Raw genomic sequence first — 18,431 nt, forward strand, 5'->3', positions numbered from 1 at the left:
CAACCAACTCATTTGTTTTCCTAGCCAGATTGAGCCTGGTGCTCCAAAGTTCTTCTCTCCAAATCAACCACTTCTGTGAAACAATCTCCACTAGCGAGTGTGTGTCTTTACGTTTATGTGCTTTCCAAAGGCCATGGGCAAAACTAACCCGTTCAATAAAATTCAAATTTATATCAATTCATACGAACGGCGGCTCTGCCTGCGGTCGAAAGTAACCGGGGCAAAGTTGTATCGATCCGTGTGCCTATCCACACGGTGTGCGGTGCGAAGACGGGCGGCCCCAGTCAAGATCACGGGATGGATCAACTATTTTCCGACAAATTTTGCCATTCCACCCGCCAGCACTATCCTCCCAGCAGGTTCTGGTGGATGACTTTTTTGTTAGTTTGCGCTTGAAAGCCCATCATCATGAATATGCATTAATGCCACGATGCCTTCCTTCCTGGGGGCTAACTTTGCTATTCTACCGCGCCGAGCGACGAGCTGGGGCAATGGGGCAACGGAAGGATTATTGAAAATGTATATCAGTGTGTTGATACTAAGCGGATTCTCAGACACGGCAAAAGGGGTTTGGCTACCGCAGTAACGCGGTGTCTAGTGCGCACCGTAGGTTAAAGTTTTCCTTTTAACGGCAGCTTCTCGGGCGCATCGGACGCAAAGCAAACACTGGCAAAACCGATCTCTGTGTGTTTACGTACTTTACTTGGATCGTGGGCTCTCTCGCTCGCTCTCTCGCTCTCTTACTTTCTCTCGCGCTCTCTGCAAAAAAGATGGCTTTGTTGGCGCGTTTTCCCCGCGCCTGCAGGCACACTCTCAATAAACGTATATTTCATTTGAATATAGATGAGCCCCGAGAAACACCCTTTTTCACTTGACCGCGTTCCGAGATCCGGTGCCTGCTCGGTACAGCCTGAAGCTTTTCATTTCGTGGTACCCTGCTACGTACCGTGCATCCCTTCTCTCCCGTCCCAAGGTTACAACCAATCTCGACGCCTCATGGAACACTTGCCGGTTGTTCTGTAGGCGGCCTCGATCGGCGCAGTTTAGTTCGATGCTGTTTACCTTTACCCGGGCACTTGCAGAGGGGGTTTTGCAAATGCAACCGAATGAATTTCCATTTCCGCTTAGATTGGCGTACTCAGCACCACCGCCACCGGTCGTACAACGGCGTGAATTATTAGTTTGTTTTTCATCACCCGCTCCTCCTTCTATCACCCGCGCTCTCAACATTCACCGTACACGTCTTCTCTTTCTCGTTGCAGGTCTTTCATGCACCGATGCAGGCCGGGACGCCGTTCGAATTTCGCATCCGGTACAAATTCATAAGTCAATCAGAGGCTATTGTCAGGTAAAATTATTCCTTCCAGTCGGTGAAGCAGCGCGCGCGCTGGCTGTCGCTTCGATGTTGGCCTGTGTTGGGGATGGTGCAAAAAATAAGGAAGAAAAAAGGAAAAAAGCGAATGGGCAGAAGGTGTAATGAGCAGGAGCATGTGTTGAAGTAGGGATCAGGTTGGATTTCCTGAAGGAATGGAGAAAGCGACTTTCCCCCCCCCCTTTGTCCACGGTTGAAGTCCCAGTTTGAAGAATGGCTCGAGAAACGACCAAACACTCATATGAGACCGACACAAGCACCAACATCCGAGCGTACTGTTTCCCATTCTAGGCTGCCTTCGCTGATAAATTTCTCCCTTATTGCCAAGTGTGCTCACGTACGCCACACTGACACGCCTCAGCGCCGGAACAACAAGGTACACCGCCACCCTGCCCGGAGTGGCAAAACCGTGCCACTCGGAAGCTGACGAGGTTGACGCTGAAATGCTGAAAGGAAATGAAACTTTAGTCACCTTGCAATCAAGCACCCGGCTGTGCCGCCTGCTTCGCCTTCGCCACGGTTTGTCGAGTAGGATCTCAAAATCGGTACCGAGGATTTGCCTACCGATCGATTCCGGCCACACGGTGACAGTTGCGTTATTGCAAGTCAATGCCTTTCCCAGGATTTACTGGATGGGTTGCCCTTTCTTGCCCCGCTTCGCTCTGAATTGATAGTTTGTACCATGTGGGGTCCTAAGCGCTACATGTTCATATTTCCATATGATTTGATTCCTTGAATCACCCTTCTTCTACTCAATCGCCATTGCAGAAGAAAGGGCAAACTTTCCCTCAATGTGTTTTTCCACCCTAAGCTTCCACACAGTACAGTTTTCGAAATGTTTTCCCGTGAAAAAGCAAGAAAAAACACACACAACCCAAACAGCACAGATAACCGACCGATCTCTTAGCAAAATGGGGTAAGTTTGCCGGGCAAATTGCAAAAGCAAATGTTGCGATTGGCATCGATTCAATCAGAAACGGTTCAGAGAGGAAGGCGTAATGCTAAGGTACTCTGTGCACTGTGTACCCCCCGGTGTGCAGCTAGAAACGAGGAAATTGGTCAGCAAACGAATGACGACCCTTCCCCCAAACAGACAGTAGTGCAGTGGTGCAGTGCTGTCAACATGACATTGGGGTCAAAAATATTTACCTCACCCTGGTTGCAACGATGCTGCTACAACGATGCTCTCGAAAATGGCGGTCGGGAGGGCGAGTTTGCAATTTACTTTCGATTGGTTAATTTATCGTACAGCTAAAAATGTTTTCTTTTACTTTGATCGTGCAGCAACCGAATCGGTAGACGGGCAGGATAGATTGCTTCTTGGCAGTAGTTTAGCATTCTAATGGATACATTTTGCAACACTGCATGTTCAACTGTTTTTGCAAATTCAACGATGTTCCAGGAAATGTTTAAGTTGTAAATGGACGATACTGGATACTTCCACCCATCAGCTGGCAGCTAAGATTGTCTGTACGTTCTGAAAGGTGGCAGTATGTTTTCATCTCATGAAAGAAGATTGAGTGCACTGGGATAAGTTTTGTAGTTTGTAGGAGTTTGAAACTAGAGCCTTGGAAGTGGAGATATCCTGAAAGTTTGTACCAAAAAGGGAATAAAACTGATTAAAAGTGTGATTGCCGCTACATTTCTGGAATTAAAAAGAGAAATGTAGCAACTAATAATAACATTTTACAATATTGTTCAAAATATTCTGGTAGATTGTTAAGCTGTTATAGAGCTTTACACTTTTATGAATGTTCTCTCATACAACAAAGTAACAGTAACAAAGGATTAGCGCTTTGCATATTGATGTATTTTTATCGGTTTCCTTATCGGTAACAAAAGCATGCATATGAGCTGAATACAAAACAAAGCTAATACAACGAAAACAATTGTTATAAAATCAGGAATAAGAATGCAAGATTAGAATTTGCGAAGGAAGGATCATGATAGCGACGAAGAATGAGTCCAAAATCGGGATAGCCAAACGACTGGAACACACTGGAACACCAGCAAAACTCCAATGATAAAGCTCGCAGCATATGTCTGATTTGCTTTCTCCAAAGCGAGCCGGTTTCTTTACAGACTCCTCTTCTTATTTCCCAGCACAATGGAAATTCAATCCCAATCACACCGAAACATACCAAACCATGTTGTAACCAGACTTGCTCAGGCTGCTCTTTGTTGTAACCGAAAAGCCATGGAAATGGCTTTAGCTTCAACGACCGGTTTACTACACGCCAAGTGCCCCATTGAGAATTACCGGAGCCATGCAGAGTAAGAACTACAGGCGGCAAATGTTGCACAAGTCGCAAGTCAACGAAGGATAGTGTGCGCAAAAAAAAAAACAACACACAACCACCTGATCCAATCAGAGATGGAAATGCTGTTATCAAATTGGATATTGAAATGTTAAATAATTCAAACGAATCGAATGCAGTTGGGGTATGGTAGGTTGGTGAAAAGGGGAAGCAAAACACGGTAAAGACATGCCGAGTCGATCGATTGATGCTGACAAGCAGTGAAGAAGCGGGCAACCAACAGAACTATCCAACTTGCTCAGTAGGAATCGAGAAGCTTTTAAATCAAAACCGAAAAGCAAACCAAACCAAGTGTCCCCGTTTCACCCATCCAGTTTTCTTTTTTTTTTTTACTATTCGATTCTATTTATTTTGTTCTCACTTTCATCCATCTTGCCATTTTCCCTACTTCGCTGCATCTCTACTCCCCTCCCTATTTTTCGTGCCATTTTCTTCAACTCAATTTGAAACCGATGAGGTAGAAAATTGAGCTCCAAAACCAAAAGCGCTTGTTTGCGTAAGAAGAAACGGTACGGTGGAACGCGCGGGTGCGTTAAAATATTCTTTTCCACCGGCACGACTCATCATTTCGCTTGTTTTGTCTACGTCAGGGCTTTGCCTTCGCTGTTGTTCTTCGCCCTTTATCGAGTGTCCTTTGTAGCGTTTTTGGGCAGGGTGGTGGAGTCGATGAAATGGAATAATTTACATCGTATCTTTGCCTACTTCGATTAAAACCGACGCTCTGTTATCCGAAGCGAGCTTTTTGTGACGGTTGAAAAGCCTCGAAATCGATACTGCCCCAAAGGACAGTAGCTTGCGGAAACATGTTTATGCGCAGCAGCGTGTCACGTTACTTTGTGAATGAAATAATGATTCGCCGTGCCCCAACCATCCAACATCGAAGTGACCGCTGCTCGTTGTTGCTGTTACACGTTCTTTACAATTGTCTCTCACTTTGTACATGCTTATTCCACCCAGGTACGGTGCACCGAGCGAGCTGCTCGAGCTGGGCCGTGTCACGCCCGGGACGTACTGTACGCGCCAGTATGACGAATGCTACCGGAAAAAGTGTCGCCTGCAGAGCCCCAACTATCCGGGCATGTACCCGCGCAACGTCACCTGCTACTGGACCATCCGGCAGAAGGTGGTGCCGACCTGCAAGCATGCGATGGTCGCTATCAGCCAGGAGAACGAGCACAAAGCACTAGTGAAACGGTAAGTACGGTGAGGTGATGAAGAAGTATCTATCTAAAGCGTGTTTAAAGGTTAGAACGTTGATTCTGTGTACGCTTTGTTTACAGTCAAACGAAAGATAACAGCTTTCGGTGCTCCACATTCGTCCATTATTCCATCGTTTAACTCAAAATGTATTCATTTGTAAGGGCTTTTCAACCTTCTCGAGGCGTCAATGTTGAGTCGATCATGATTGAAATGTACATACAAATTCAAGAAATGTAAAACATATCCAATTTCTTTGGCAAACAAGATCCAGATGAAGCCTATCATGGATGTAAATAATGCTTAACTTTACAAGCTTCTATGCATTCCTTCAAAGATTAGAAGGCTTCTTGGAAAGACAGCTCTAAATGCGGAATAAAACTGTTCCGGAGGCTCCTGAATGGCATGAAAGCTTTTCTATTTCAAAAAAACTGAAGCTGACGGTCAATGTTTGACGGCATCTTGCTTTCTAGAAACTTGCTAATTGATACTCATGAACATTTCTTAACACAATGCAGGGAATAATTTTACGTTAATAAAAAAATCAAGCAATACTTCAGCAGGACTTGAGTGCCGTTTTCATTTGGTAGAAACTGAGGATTTGCCCTACAAAACGTTGCTAGCGAGCCTTTAAGAAGGAGTAACAAACAATAAAATTTAAAAAAAATGCATTTTCCCCCCAAAAATATGTTATCCCTCCGCCAGAAACTAATCCTATTGTCTACAGGTCCGCTTACGCTTACAAAAAACTTCTGCAGCTTAAAGCATTACCCACCACCAGACAAGTCTTTGCAGCAGCAGCTGCTAACTCCTTCCTTTTTCAGAAAGAAAACGGCCATTTCTTGTTGGCTTCTGCTGAGTTTTCCGCGCAGCCAAAGCTTTTACGCAAACAAATGGGTTCCGCGATGAAAGATAGCTTTAAACTTTGCTTAAAACTTGCTGGCTTTTCGCTGGCCGGGCGGCAAACACTGTACTTTTAAATTGCGTTAAAAAAGGGCCAACAGCAACCACCAAGCCGCAACTTGTATCGTGGTGGTGAAAGAAGCCACACACACACACAAACACCAAAAAAAGTCAGTGTGTCTCGGGCTGCATTTGGAATGGGGAAAAGAAGTCAACTAGCGCGTCGTGTCTAAAATTAGGCTAGACTTTTGCGATATTTTTGTATACAAAGCTACACACACGCAGACACAGTGCAATGGGGCGCTATATTTAAGTGACTGCCAAGAGTGCCACAATTTTAGCGAACCAGCCAAGAATGCCAACTGGCTGGCCGGCTGGTTGAAAATGGGTAGCGAGAGAGAGAGAGAGTGAAACGAACTTTTCACTTTATAATGTGTTTCCTCTTGTTAGACGATTGTTTTTCTTGCCCTCACTTGTGACGCCTCGGGCTGCTCCCCCCCCCCCCACCCCTCTTCGGGTGACACAGGGACGCCCGAGATGCCACTTTTGCACTGTGTGTTTCCCAGGGTATTTTTTCGTATTTAATTCTTTTCCTCTCTATTGCTCGTGTTTTGTAGCGACCCGTAACAAGTTCGCTACACAGTTCGGCGCTACTTCTTTCGCTTTTGTCAATGCGGTACTTGTTCCGTGGTTCGTTTGTGTGTTTTTTTCTTCTCGTCTTGCCTTCTCTGGGGAACTTGGCATTCGCCAACTCAAACAGAGCGTGTGCGAAACTTTTCACACAACTTTTCATTAATTTTATTCCGTTTTCCGCTATCCACACACACACACACACACACACACACACACACACACACACACACACACACACACACACAGACCGTATGGTTCTCCACTCAGGGGGGCACTCATTGCTCATTCCATGTCTCCACGAACCCTTTTTATTTTATCGTAGATCTTGCACCTGACCACTTTACTCACTCCTTGCTAAATCCTCCATACAACTACACCTTGAGGAACGTGGGAGCATTTTATTTCTTTTCTTTTCAAGTTTTGTTTCTACATTAGGCACCCGAAAGCTTGCAACTAAACCATTGTTTGAGGTTTGAAATTAGCCAAAGAAAGAAAGCTTCGTTTTTGAATGCCAAAATCGCAGTCCAAAATCGTAAAACTACCAACTACCGCCGATCAGAGCGTATGGCTTAAGCGTAGAGCAGCGCCACACAGAACAAAAAACACATTCCTCCAGTGATGTGCCGTGCTAGTGGCGAAAAGAAACAACTTTAGAAAGAAACACACCACACCGCAGTTCACCCCGCAGTGATCAGTCCCCGTTGCCACGCACGCACACACACACAGCGGACGGCGGACCAAGGGGCAAAGAATGTGGGCACAAATTTATTTAATAATTCAGCTCGTATTAAAAGCTTTCCTGAGTGGCAGCGCTGTGCTGGAAACGCGTGGCCAAACCTCCTGTTCTGGGAACTGTGCCTCTTATACACACTCACACACACACATACACACACACACTGCGGAAATAGTAAAGTCGTTCGCTTCCTTCGCTCGCACTGCACTGCGGAGCTCCCGGACCCCCGGAAACAGAACGCCACCGGAAATGAACATCCGAAGAAAGTTGTGTACGTATGGTGGTAGAGGTGTTTCTGCCACAATCGGACGGTTTGTCGCAGGCAGGGCAGGCGGTGTGTGGGTCTTTGTAGGGGGGGGGGGGGGCAGCGAAATTACCAAACGAAATGGAATTTAAAAGTTGTATGAGATCTTTTCCAACCCCTTTCTGCTGTTGCAGCACCAAATAGAGCGCCGCGCTAAGGTGATGGTTGGAAGGTGTATTTTTATCGACACGCGAAGCGCGAAAGCTTCGTTGCTTCGTTTGCCGACTGGAGTGGGAGTAGAAAGGCTGGAGAGGATGGTTGAAAAACAATTGCTACCGGAAACGGTCGCACAAGTGGAATGGAATTTCTCTTCCTTCTTTTTTCTTTTGGTTTTTTTTTGCTTACGCAAAGCACTTTAAGCTTTCATCTAGCGAGCGGACGTTTCTTGGCAGCGCCCCACAGTTTCAGTGGAAAAGGCGGAAATTTCTAATTTCAACTCATTTTGGTGGGAAAATCCCCGAATTTGGTTGGCATTTTTGGGATGAGTGAATTGCTGTATTTTCTTGAGGTGCTTGAGATTGTCTTTTGCTTCGTGCGAAACAAGAAGCCCGTTTTTTTACGTACGTACGCACCTGAACACTGAAGTGAAAATGGCTGTACGTGGAAGAGAACAAGGGAAACACTGTTCATACGGTAGGAAATTTGCATAACATGGAGAAAAAAACACACACATACACACATCTGTAAAGCTGAAGTAAATGATTTCGTTCAGCATCGGATTAACGGTTACGATGGTTGCTTACGTGTGTGTGTGTGTGTGTGCATGTGAGGCGTGTGCAATTGTTGATAAGGATATAGGTTCAGGTTGTGGTACACCTTGTTGTAGCACTTTTTTTTTATATGCTGCATTTTCTTTTTATCTTGTAATAGAAACATGAACATGAGAAACGCCATGTTAAGGGATGGGAAGTGGTAGCTTACATCTAAGTTTTTTTTTAAAGGGAGGAAATTGCTATTCAAGACGTTGTGAACGAGGTGACTACAAGCACAGATTTGTTGCCATGCTGGAAAGGGAAGGATTAACCACCTATAATGAGGCGCCGTGGAGCGTTTGCGTGTTCTGGCTGTGATGAGAAAGCGTATTTAGTATAAAGAGAAGACTTTGTAATTTAAAATCTATATGGCAGTTGACTTAAATAATTCAAAATTCAACCGTACAAAGATTGCAGGTGTATAATGCCATGAAATCCTCATTAAAGTCAAGAATATAATAATATAAATAATTTGATTTTAACTCCTTATAGAGCTTAATAGTGTCTAGAAACGAAATTAACCATTACAGGGGCTTCATCCATGATCTAAACATGCTCATATAGCTATTGGACCGTTTAGAACGCTATTGAACTGTATGAAAGTAGGCGTTGACAAGCTCTATGATGCTGCATTCTTGGGAAAAGTTCTGTAATTTTGGATAAAGAGCAATTTAGACGGCTTAGTTTACCTAATGAGATCGTATTAAATTGTGTTTCATTTAGTACATTATCCACTTAAGTGTACAAACATACGCAGAGAATTGAAAAACACTAATCAATACCTCTAAAATTGAAACTGTTGCATTCCAAACAACCAAACACTTCATGTTCAGCTTCAAACCAACTCAATCAGCGCTTGATTGATGCGCAGATAGATAAAACACACACATACACACACACACAAACTGCTCACCTGTCAATCTGTTAGCAAAATAAAACGTCAATCCGTGTCCCAATTTGGCTTCAAAAAGCCGCACCACTGTTTAAATACTCGTTCAATCCGAGTATCCACCGTACCACCGCATTCACCCGCAGCGAGGGATATCCAGAGGGGGAAGGGAAGCAATTTTCAACATAATTATCATCGTTCCCTTCATCGTAAACAACATATTTGACATAGTCATGCTCACTGTCGCGTGACGCCATTCCCTGGGCGCCTCCATCACGCGCTCGGCACTCGCGGTGCTGCAGTTTTTTTTTACTTTCCGCTTGCTCTGTTGTTTTTTTTTTTTTTTGTGCTACATGTCACGTAAATGAGGCGGAAGTTTCACTTAGTGTGCGTGTTTCTCGCGGTCTTTCCGCAACCCGGATGTCTCGTGTGGATCGAACGAAAGGAAGGAGACAAAAACAAAGCATGGCAAGTTGCTGTCCCAAATGGGAAATGGCCGCTAAAAGCACATCTCACCTTCCTTCCTACACTGTGCGTGTGTGCGTGTGTGTGTGTGTGCACCTTCCGCACACATGTACCCACAAGCAGCAATTTCCAGTACGCTGCCCATTAGTTGGGTGCGTCGGCAGCAGCAGATCGTTAACATAATTAATAATGAATCATTATGAAAATTTTCCGGAAATTATTTTAATCCAACGTGGCACCAGTTGGAAGACGAACGTGGACTGGGCAGTAGAGGAGTAGCGTGGATGGGGGAAAAAACACCACCCAAGCACCAAAAACACTCCTCCAAAGGGTCCGTTTTTGGCATTGCTTTGGACTGACGTCGAACGGTCTTCCTTCACACAAACACAAACACAACTACAGCTTACGAACGCAAAAGAGCTCAAGAAAATGGGACTCCCTTACACCCTCCTTCCTTCCTTTGTCATCAGCTCTTGCACGTTCCGTAAACGGCGCCCAGTCACGCGAATCGTCCGTCATCGGAAAAATCAACCTTCACCTTCCTTCCCTCACTTAGCGTTCACTGTTTATGGGCGCTCCTGTTCACGGGCTGGTAAAATTGTTATATTTATGAATTAATGTTTAATTTTCCTTCCGTCCCCCTCTTCTTCCCCATCTAAGGACTAATTCGCACCCACTCTGGTTCTCTTACTCCCTGGTTGGTCCCTGGTTTTGGTGCTATTATCGACGTCATCAACCACTTTGTCGCTTCTTTCTTGGCCGCGCCGGCACAGAGGGGAAAATGTTACAAGCGCAAGTAAAACTTTGACTTCTGTCTATGAGAGTTTGGTGTTTTTTTTTTCTTCTTCTTATTGTTTTTCATCGACCCGAAGTTGCCCCACTAGACGCGGATCCTTTAGTTCAGCAGAAGCATTCCAGCACAAGCTAAAGAATTCATTCACCTTGGCTGAGATGAAGTCCCAATTCAAGTGGGACGTTCGTCCTTTTTCCAGTGTTATCGCCCTCTCAAAAAACCTCCCACTACCAACCTCCTTTACAAAAGCAATCAAGAAAACACACTGTTCTTTGGGGTAGGGGTCAATGTGAACCCGATGTTCGGTGAACCGCGCGCCCGCGCCATCGAGATTGGAGCGATTGGAAAGCCGAAAACCGGAAAGAAGCCGTTTTCGTCCGATAAGCGTAACTAAATCTCAAATTTGCCTTCAGTTTGTGTTCAGCAAAGGGACCGAAAAAGGGACCTACCAACCCCACCCTCAGAGCCATGCCCATTGCCGATGATTAATGGTTCTGGCGAGGGCTTTGGTCCGCGCGAAACCACCATGCAGATCGAGTCCAGAGTCGGCAAAGAACCATTGATTTGCGTGAAGCTGGCCGAGATTTGACCGTGCCAGACAGCAAGGAGGGTGGGAGACTCCGCCAGATTCCGTCGCAAGGGAAAAGTCTTCGATAGGATCAACATCGTCGTCTTACAGCACAAGTTAACACGAGCTTAATCAGATTTTTCCGAGATCTGATCGCGCGAGAAACTTTCCCTGCTCGCTCGGTTTTGCAATCGCTGCGGTGGTGTGGTCGTTGATAAATGTTAGCGCCCAGGACGTCAAAAGGACGTTGTTGACCGGTAGCACTAAATCTTTCATCTTTTTGAAATGCGTGGTTTGGGACGGGGGGGACGGGGGGGGGTGGAATTTACACCAGCAAGCAGGGTGCTTTTATATGGTGACTACGAGGTGTGAAGTTAATTGGTTTTCTTGGAGTGAAATTTGCGGAGCTTTATTCGGTATGATGACAGGACGGCAGGGCTGGGAATGGAAAAAAAAATGTAAATTCTGTCCGATGTTTGAAAGGATGTGAAATTTACGCATGCTTTAAGTGGAAATATGGTCTACAGAAAGTATTGTTTAAAGCTAAAACGGCTCCTTTAAATGCTAATCGCGAGACGATTTTTTTTCTGCCCATTTCCCATAAACATTTGCTTGCTCATGGTAACATAATTTGTGCTTAACGTGGTTAATCCACTCTCAAATTCGAGTAAACAAGCGTCATTTGAACGGCTGCAACAAGCTGTCAGCTGTCATATTGGATGATTCGAGTCTAGTGGAGCAATATAATCGAATTACTTCCAATTTTTGGATGAAGGAAGTAAAAATAACACCAACAATGGGGGCCTTCACGATTCTAGTCAGTTTTTTGTATGGAGTTTGACAGTTCGAGGCTGAAATCATGTAAACACTCCATACAAAACCACACAAAAAAACTAGCCTGCAATGTTCAGTCTAGATTATTCTAGCCTCAAAGCTAGAATTCGATTCGAGTACCTACTCGAAAACACGGCGTTGTTTACATTTATCCCAAGGTGCATTAAAGAGATCAGAAGGTGGAATCTGGAATCAAAGTGTATGTAATCCAGGTGGTCTCAAAGCATTTTTTATAACCAATTTTGAACATAATTTTTTGACAGAACGAGTGAAAACTTTTGCTCCAACGAGCTTTCTGGAGGCTTAACGAATACTCAAAACACTCTTAAAATCTTCATTCAGAAGCAGAAGCGATAAAAATCAGCCTTATAAATTCAAACACCTTGGGATAAGCCCACCTGTATATTATACTCACTTAGATAGCTGCTCGAAAACTGCTATACAATGCAAACAGCTGACAGGCTGAAATTTCAGCCTACGAGCTTCAAACGGAAAGGGCCCCAATGGCAGAAATAATAATGTTTCAAATGATCAATAAGAAAATTGATTTAATTACAACATTTTTAGAATATGCTAAGGACATTTGGTAGCTAGAACTACGGTTATTATTTGCGGAAAAATATTAAAAATAAATCTATTTTGTTTGTAATTATCGAACTTTTAACTTAAGAGCCTTAAAACCGATCAAATATTTTGTATTTCAACTGTACTTTTGTGTAAAAGAACCTGATAATGATAAGCATTTCCAGCTCTTAAGCCACGATCTTGTTCCAGTTGAACAAGCTTTCCCATCGCATGTACAATAAAAGCTCACCAAATAGTGCAATGGATCCTAAAATGAGCAACGTCATGCAGTCAGACAAAGGCAACTTAAAACAAACACACAAAAACTTCACTGTTCAAACCTTTATCTTATCCTGGAATAAATCACTGGCACGTTTAGCAAGGAAAAGCCACCAGTAACTCTTATCTTACTTACAATTTCAACCGCCCAACCGCCCATTCGTGTGAACCACTTTTCGCGCGCGCTCACAACTATGCGCCACAGCTTTTAATTAGAGTTAAGAACAATGCTGCCACACGGTGCAAACTGAAACCGCAAAACCACGTGTCTATAGTCGGTTTTCATTGCCAGCGACAAAAACGACCCTGTGGGGAAGTGTGCGTAGCTGAGAATCAAATTTCGTGTGTTTTGCAGGGAGCTAAGGGAAACTTTTGCGTGTCTCCGCTCGAAAATCCTCACCAGCACACACACACACACTGTCACTGATCGTCTATAAATCATTCATCGGCCGATTTAAGTGAGGTGCTGCCGACTCACTGCCGTTCAATTGCTTCGCTTTTTTAAGCATCTGACAATTGTTTGCCAGTGCGTTGTCGTCTTTCCGTCGCTAGGATTTATTTCCTCTTCTTTGCACCAAACCTTTACCCAATCCTTTCTTTTTCCCTACTGTTGTTGGTTGAGTGAGTGATGGTCTTGGGATTCGGAAAGACGCAAGAAACAATTTTCTCACGCTTTCGGTTTTGATTTTCAGTTTCTCCTCTGTTTTCTACCATCGTTTCGGCACGATTTACTACCACGCGGTACTTCCGCTGTCGGTTTCCGGTTTCAAAGACAAATGTCGCCCTTTCTTCTTTCCCCTCTGTTTACTACGCTTGTTTGGAAAGAAAGTTGTGAGCCTGCTTTTGCGACAACTTCATTGCGGTGTCCTTGGATGGGAAAAAGGGGAGCAAAAAACCAACGTCTTCGATTGTCACCAAGGCCCTCCGGGGAATCTGGGACAAAACTGGGACAATGACGCTTGAGAAAGAGAAAAAAAACTCGTTGTAAAATTTCATTCCTACACCAGGCGCAGCACAACACTCACGAAAATCTCAACCCTTACCGGAGGGCGGTGTACTAAAGCTGCTGGAAAAATGGGTTTGCAAAATCACAAAACAGACACGATGACACCGTGTTGGTACGAGCGGTAGAAAAACGGCACCGACGAGCTTTTCCCTTGCTCGGTTCTTGTTCTATGTTTTTTGTCTTCACTACCTCTACTGCTGCCGCTGTTGCGGGTTGAAAAATCTGTTTTCCTTTCACGTTAGCGCGTGCAGGCAGTGCAAGACCAGAGCTGACAAAAGGGGGAAAAATGGGAAATCGTTTCACTCTCGTTTCGAAACACTGCAAAATGGGGATTTTTATTCCATGCCGGGCCGCTTTTCCGCGCTGTTCGACAGTTTTAGCGCCTCGGGCAGCGTCTACAGCGGCGGAGAGGTTTAGAGAAGGGACAAGAAAAAAACCGCCCAAACCACAACATGGCTACCAGCTACGCCAAATGCAAGGGGGAAACGATAAACGGAAAGTGATAGAAATATCTAATTTATGAACTAGTCGAGGGAGCTTTTTTGCCCCTTTTTTCGTCCCTAAAGACGGTCGCTAGTTGCTCGTTGAAAGAAAGAAGGGCTTTCTTTGCCGTTTTCCTGGAGGCTTGCGATCCTTTTCACCGACAACATTAAACGGCGGGGAGGTTTTTTCCACCTCCCATGAACCTGCTTGAGGAGTAAAACAACAAACCGAGTACGAGCATGTCTTCGCGGTGTTTCGCGGTGAGTAAAAAACGCCGCCATTATTGCCCCCAACATTAAAGGTAATGAAAATCGAATTACCACCGTACCACGTACCACCAGCCAGTCCCGTTTACCAGCGGTGAGGTTTAATACTGGAGGAGAGGGTAGTGAGGAGAGGGAGCAAAGGATCCTCAAAACACTACAACACTTCCCTGTTCGTGTAGTTTTACGATTCCATGCCCCTTTTGCCGCATTTCACGAGCAACTTTATTCCAATCACGACTGGGAGCTGTCGATTTTCTCTGAAATGTTACTGAAAACTGCTATAGTTCCCCGATACGTACACAGTGTAAACCCTCTTCCCTAACATAAACAGTGATTGCAACGTGCTTCTCACATCCGCCAAACAACTGCAACTCAAGTGAAGTGAAGGAAATTGCTTCGTGACCGTTCGTGGTTTGGGGGGGGTTTTGGGCCCCCCAAAAAACGCTACATTTTCACTTCAACAACCCGAAACACAGCGAAAAGTGAAACAATAATTTTCTTTTCGTAACAATTGCCACACTTCCTGCTGTTTCCTCTGGTTTGCAAGTGTTTTTTTTGCAGGGAGAGGGCGATGCGTTTTTTCCCCTGTTTACGCTGTTCCCTGTGCTGCCGAAAGCGCCGAGTCGTGTTTCAACTAGGCACTGTCACAGGCAGGGCTGTAGGATGGGGTTAAAAATCCATTCACACAAGCACACACACACACACACACACACACACACACACACACACACACACACACACACACACACACACACACACACACACACACACACACACACACACACACACACACACACCAAAAGCAGTAGTTTATTAACCTCCGGAAAAGTCACGCCCGGGGTTATGGCGCACAGGGAAGAAAACAATTGCAAGTGCTGCTTGCTACAACCATTGAGCGGCAAAATAATAATAATTTTCCCTCAGCACAGCAACCACATGCATTTCCCCTGCTCCCTTAGAGTTGGTGTAAATTTGGGGTAGGAAATGAGAGAGGGAGGGACGGGGTTGAAAAGAATGCAGGGAAAATTCGTTCACGCGTGTTCACTTCGGTTGTGCTCATGCACTCACTCGATGGTGCCGGCGTTTTGGGCGAGATTCTTGTAAGCGCCCTTCAACTTCGGTGCTCGATTTTCCACTCTGCCGAACTGCTTCCCCCATCACCAAAACTAACCAACACTCGAAATCAAACCAATTCGTTTGGGCACGAGTATGTGTGTGTTTCTGTTGTTCGAGCATTGGTTTATGAGAAAAGTTTTACCATTTTGCAATGGAACCGCTGTGAAAAGTGGCGTGAAACAAACGGTTGCCCCGTTGCAGCACGCGAAAGGATCCTTGGGTCCTGTGTGTGTATGCGTGTGTGTGTATGTGCGGAAGTGAATACTGAACTACACAGAGAGAGACTGGGTTCGTTTTTCGGGTTTTGGCTGCTGGTAGTGTAAACATGAATAGTGATAGAGTTTTTTTTATACTTTTGCTTTGCTTTACTGCCCCTTACGGCCCAGCAAAAAAAAACAATCCACCCAACACGACGATCATCATCCTCCGACAACAGTTCGACAGGAACTTTGACGTTGCAGGGGAGAAGCAACGAGAACAAAAAAAAGGAGGGACGACGCATAAAATACGCTTTATCATGGCATCCACCATAACAAAACCGCTCCGACACTGCATCCGTTCACGTGAATTGTTTGTGCGTTCATGTGTGTATGTGTAGGTTGAAACTTTACCTTCAACACGGGAGTGCACCGGCAGGCCACCCAATTGCATAAACATTCATACATGGTTGCACAAGTTGCGCTGTTGCAAAATTGCATTACATCCTTGTTTTAGTTTGTCCGCCTTTTTTTTTTGCATCTCTTCTGCAAACACCCCAGCCCAAACAGTCACTTGAAGGATGCTCGGTCTCTCGTTACCATGGCAATGCCATTCACGGTGTAACACACACACACACATCGCTTGATGTGCTTCCGCAGCGCAAAGTTACGCAACCATGTGATGGGACGGATTTGAGGGCACGTGTTAGTGTTAGGCACCACGGAAACGATTCGGTATGTAACTTTTTTAATTGCAAAAAGCCAAAGCGGAATTGAAACTGAGGGAGAGTTTGAGCGTACGGCAAAGAAAAATCAAGCATAGCAACAAAAAAAAAGAACCTTTGTGGTCGGCAAATGGTGACAGGATAAAATTGACTCCAAACGGCCACACTGAGTTGGCATCAAATCTAGTGCCTCTAGAGCTGGGTTGAGATTTATTTTACCCCGGACCACAATCGGTTCCAAAGGGCAATGCTTTCACAAAGCTAGAGCGAGAAGCGAGTTGCTGTGTTTGGCCAAACACACACACACACTCATTAAAACTTTCCACCTGCTTCTATGGCAGGTTTGGGCTCGACGGACCAAACACACTCCCGCTTTACGCCTGGGGAAAGTTGCCGTGGGTGTTAGCAACGATTCAAACTCGCTCGTACACTGGCAATGGAAAAGAATCGTTCCCGGGGACATCAGGACATCATCGGGACTCTTGCCCGTCCGCTGAAGCAATGGGCGGGAAATTGGTCCGAATGCGCAATGGTGATAGTGGGTTTTGATAGCGCAAGTTGACATCACTTTTCCGGCACGATGTGTAGTTTCAGCCGTATTATGCCGTGTCCGTCCCAGATGTACTTTTCTGTGCAGGCCTAATTGGCCACGGTGGGTGCAACTTTTTACAGCCATATGTAGTCCATTACCTGACGCAAGCTCAGGTGATAAAGGGAGAGAGAGCTAAACAATAAGCATCGATAGGATACGAAGTCGTTGAGTTATTGTGACTCTGTTAATTGGCTTTACTGCACCGATGATATTGAGGAGTTTAGTTGGTAGGGTATTGCTTTTTTATATTTTGGTTCAATTAGCTTCATTCGTTTTAAAACTTAGTTACTGGGTATCCACGATTTATATGGTTGGTTGTCGTAATTGTTTGGTTCCATTTCACGATTAATTTACCATTTCCCATATACATTCAGATCGTTTCCACGATTTATTGTTATTGTCCCATTGGACATCAATACAATTTAACCAAAACATTCTGAAAAACGTCCAATAAATCATGGGAAAGAACCAAAATGAAACAATGGGAAACTACCAAAAATGTTCGGGAAACAAACAACCAAAACCTTGAGAAACCCTACATGCGCCTAAAGCAGAACGAGTTAATAAACATTCTCAACACTTCTTTTATTTGGCGTAACGTCCTACGCGGACATGCCAGCTTATACAGGCTTTCGAGACTGAATTCATTACCACGTAGCCGGATAGTCAAAATCCTTGCTACAGGGGGACGGTCCATTCTGGGCTTGAACGCATGACAAGCATGTTATTGAGTCGTTCGAGTTGACGACTGTAACACGGGACCGCCCCCAAAACACGGGACGTCTCAACACTTACTGATTCTTATTGAAACATTGCATACACTTAGGCGCACAACATCCATTCAGGAGTAAATACAAACTAACAGGATTCGAAGAATTGTGATTCAATTCAATCTTTGTTGGCTAAGCGCACCATCGTTAAGTAGAAATCATAATCTGTTGTAGTCATTAGTGTTGGGTCATGCGATTCATTTCACGACCCGACCCGGAGTCGGAGCAAGCCAGTCGGAATCGATGTCGGTAGTGCGGGTGCACTAGGTCGGAGTCGGAATCAAATCCGACCCGCGGGTGCAATGAGTTCGGGTCGACCCGATAGATCAGTAGGTGCGAGAAAGCATAAGCGACTCCGACCCGTTGGTGCAGCGAGTTCGGGTCGGGTCGAGCCACAGTAGGTTCAGTTTGACCCGAGGGTGCAGCAAGTTCGGATCCACCCGATAGATGAGTAGGTGCGAGAAATCATAAGCGACTCCGACCCGTTGGTGCGGCGAGTTCTGGTCGGTTCGGGTAATATTGAACCTATCTTGATCCGACCCGACCCGAACTCGCCGCACCAACGGGTCGGAGTCGCTTATGCTTTCTCGCACCTACCGGAGTCGTTGCACCCACTGAACCTACTTGTACCTTTCGGGTCGACCCGAACGACTCCGGGTCGCTTACGGATGG

The 18,431-nt window shown here is 45.2% G+C and overlaps 1 protein-coding gene across 1 annotated transcript in view; it reads left to right on the forward strand.

The window, feature by feature from the left end:
* LOC120894073 overlaps positions 1-18,431 on the forward strand; it is a 112,805-nt gene that overhangs the window by 84,350 nt on the left and 10,024 nt on the right. The window contains exons 8-9 of the mRNA XM_040296438.1: positions 1,263-1,348; positions 4,648-4,884. Coding sequence (XP_040152372.1) covers positions 1,263-1,348; positions 4,648-4,884 — 323 coding nt within the window. The remainder of the gene's footprint in view (positions 1-1,262; positions 1,349-4,647; positions 4,885-18,431) is intronic.

Source organism: Anopheles arabiensis, chromosome 2 (genome assembly GCF_016920715.1).
Source record: "Anopheles arabiensis isolate DONGOLA chromosome 2, AaraD3, whole genome shotgun sequence".
Classification (NCBI taxonomy): domain Eukaryota; kingdom Metazoa; phylum Arthropoda; class Insecta; order Diptera; family Culicidae; genus Anopheles; species Anopheles arabiensis.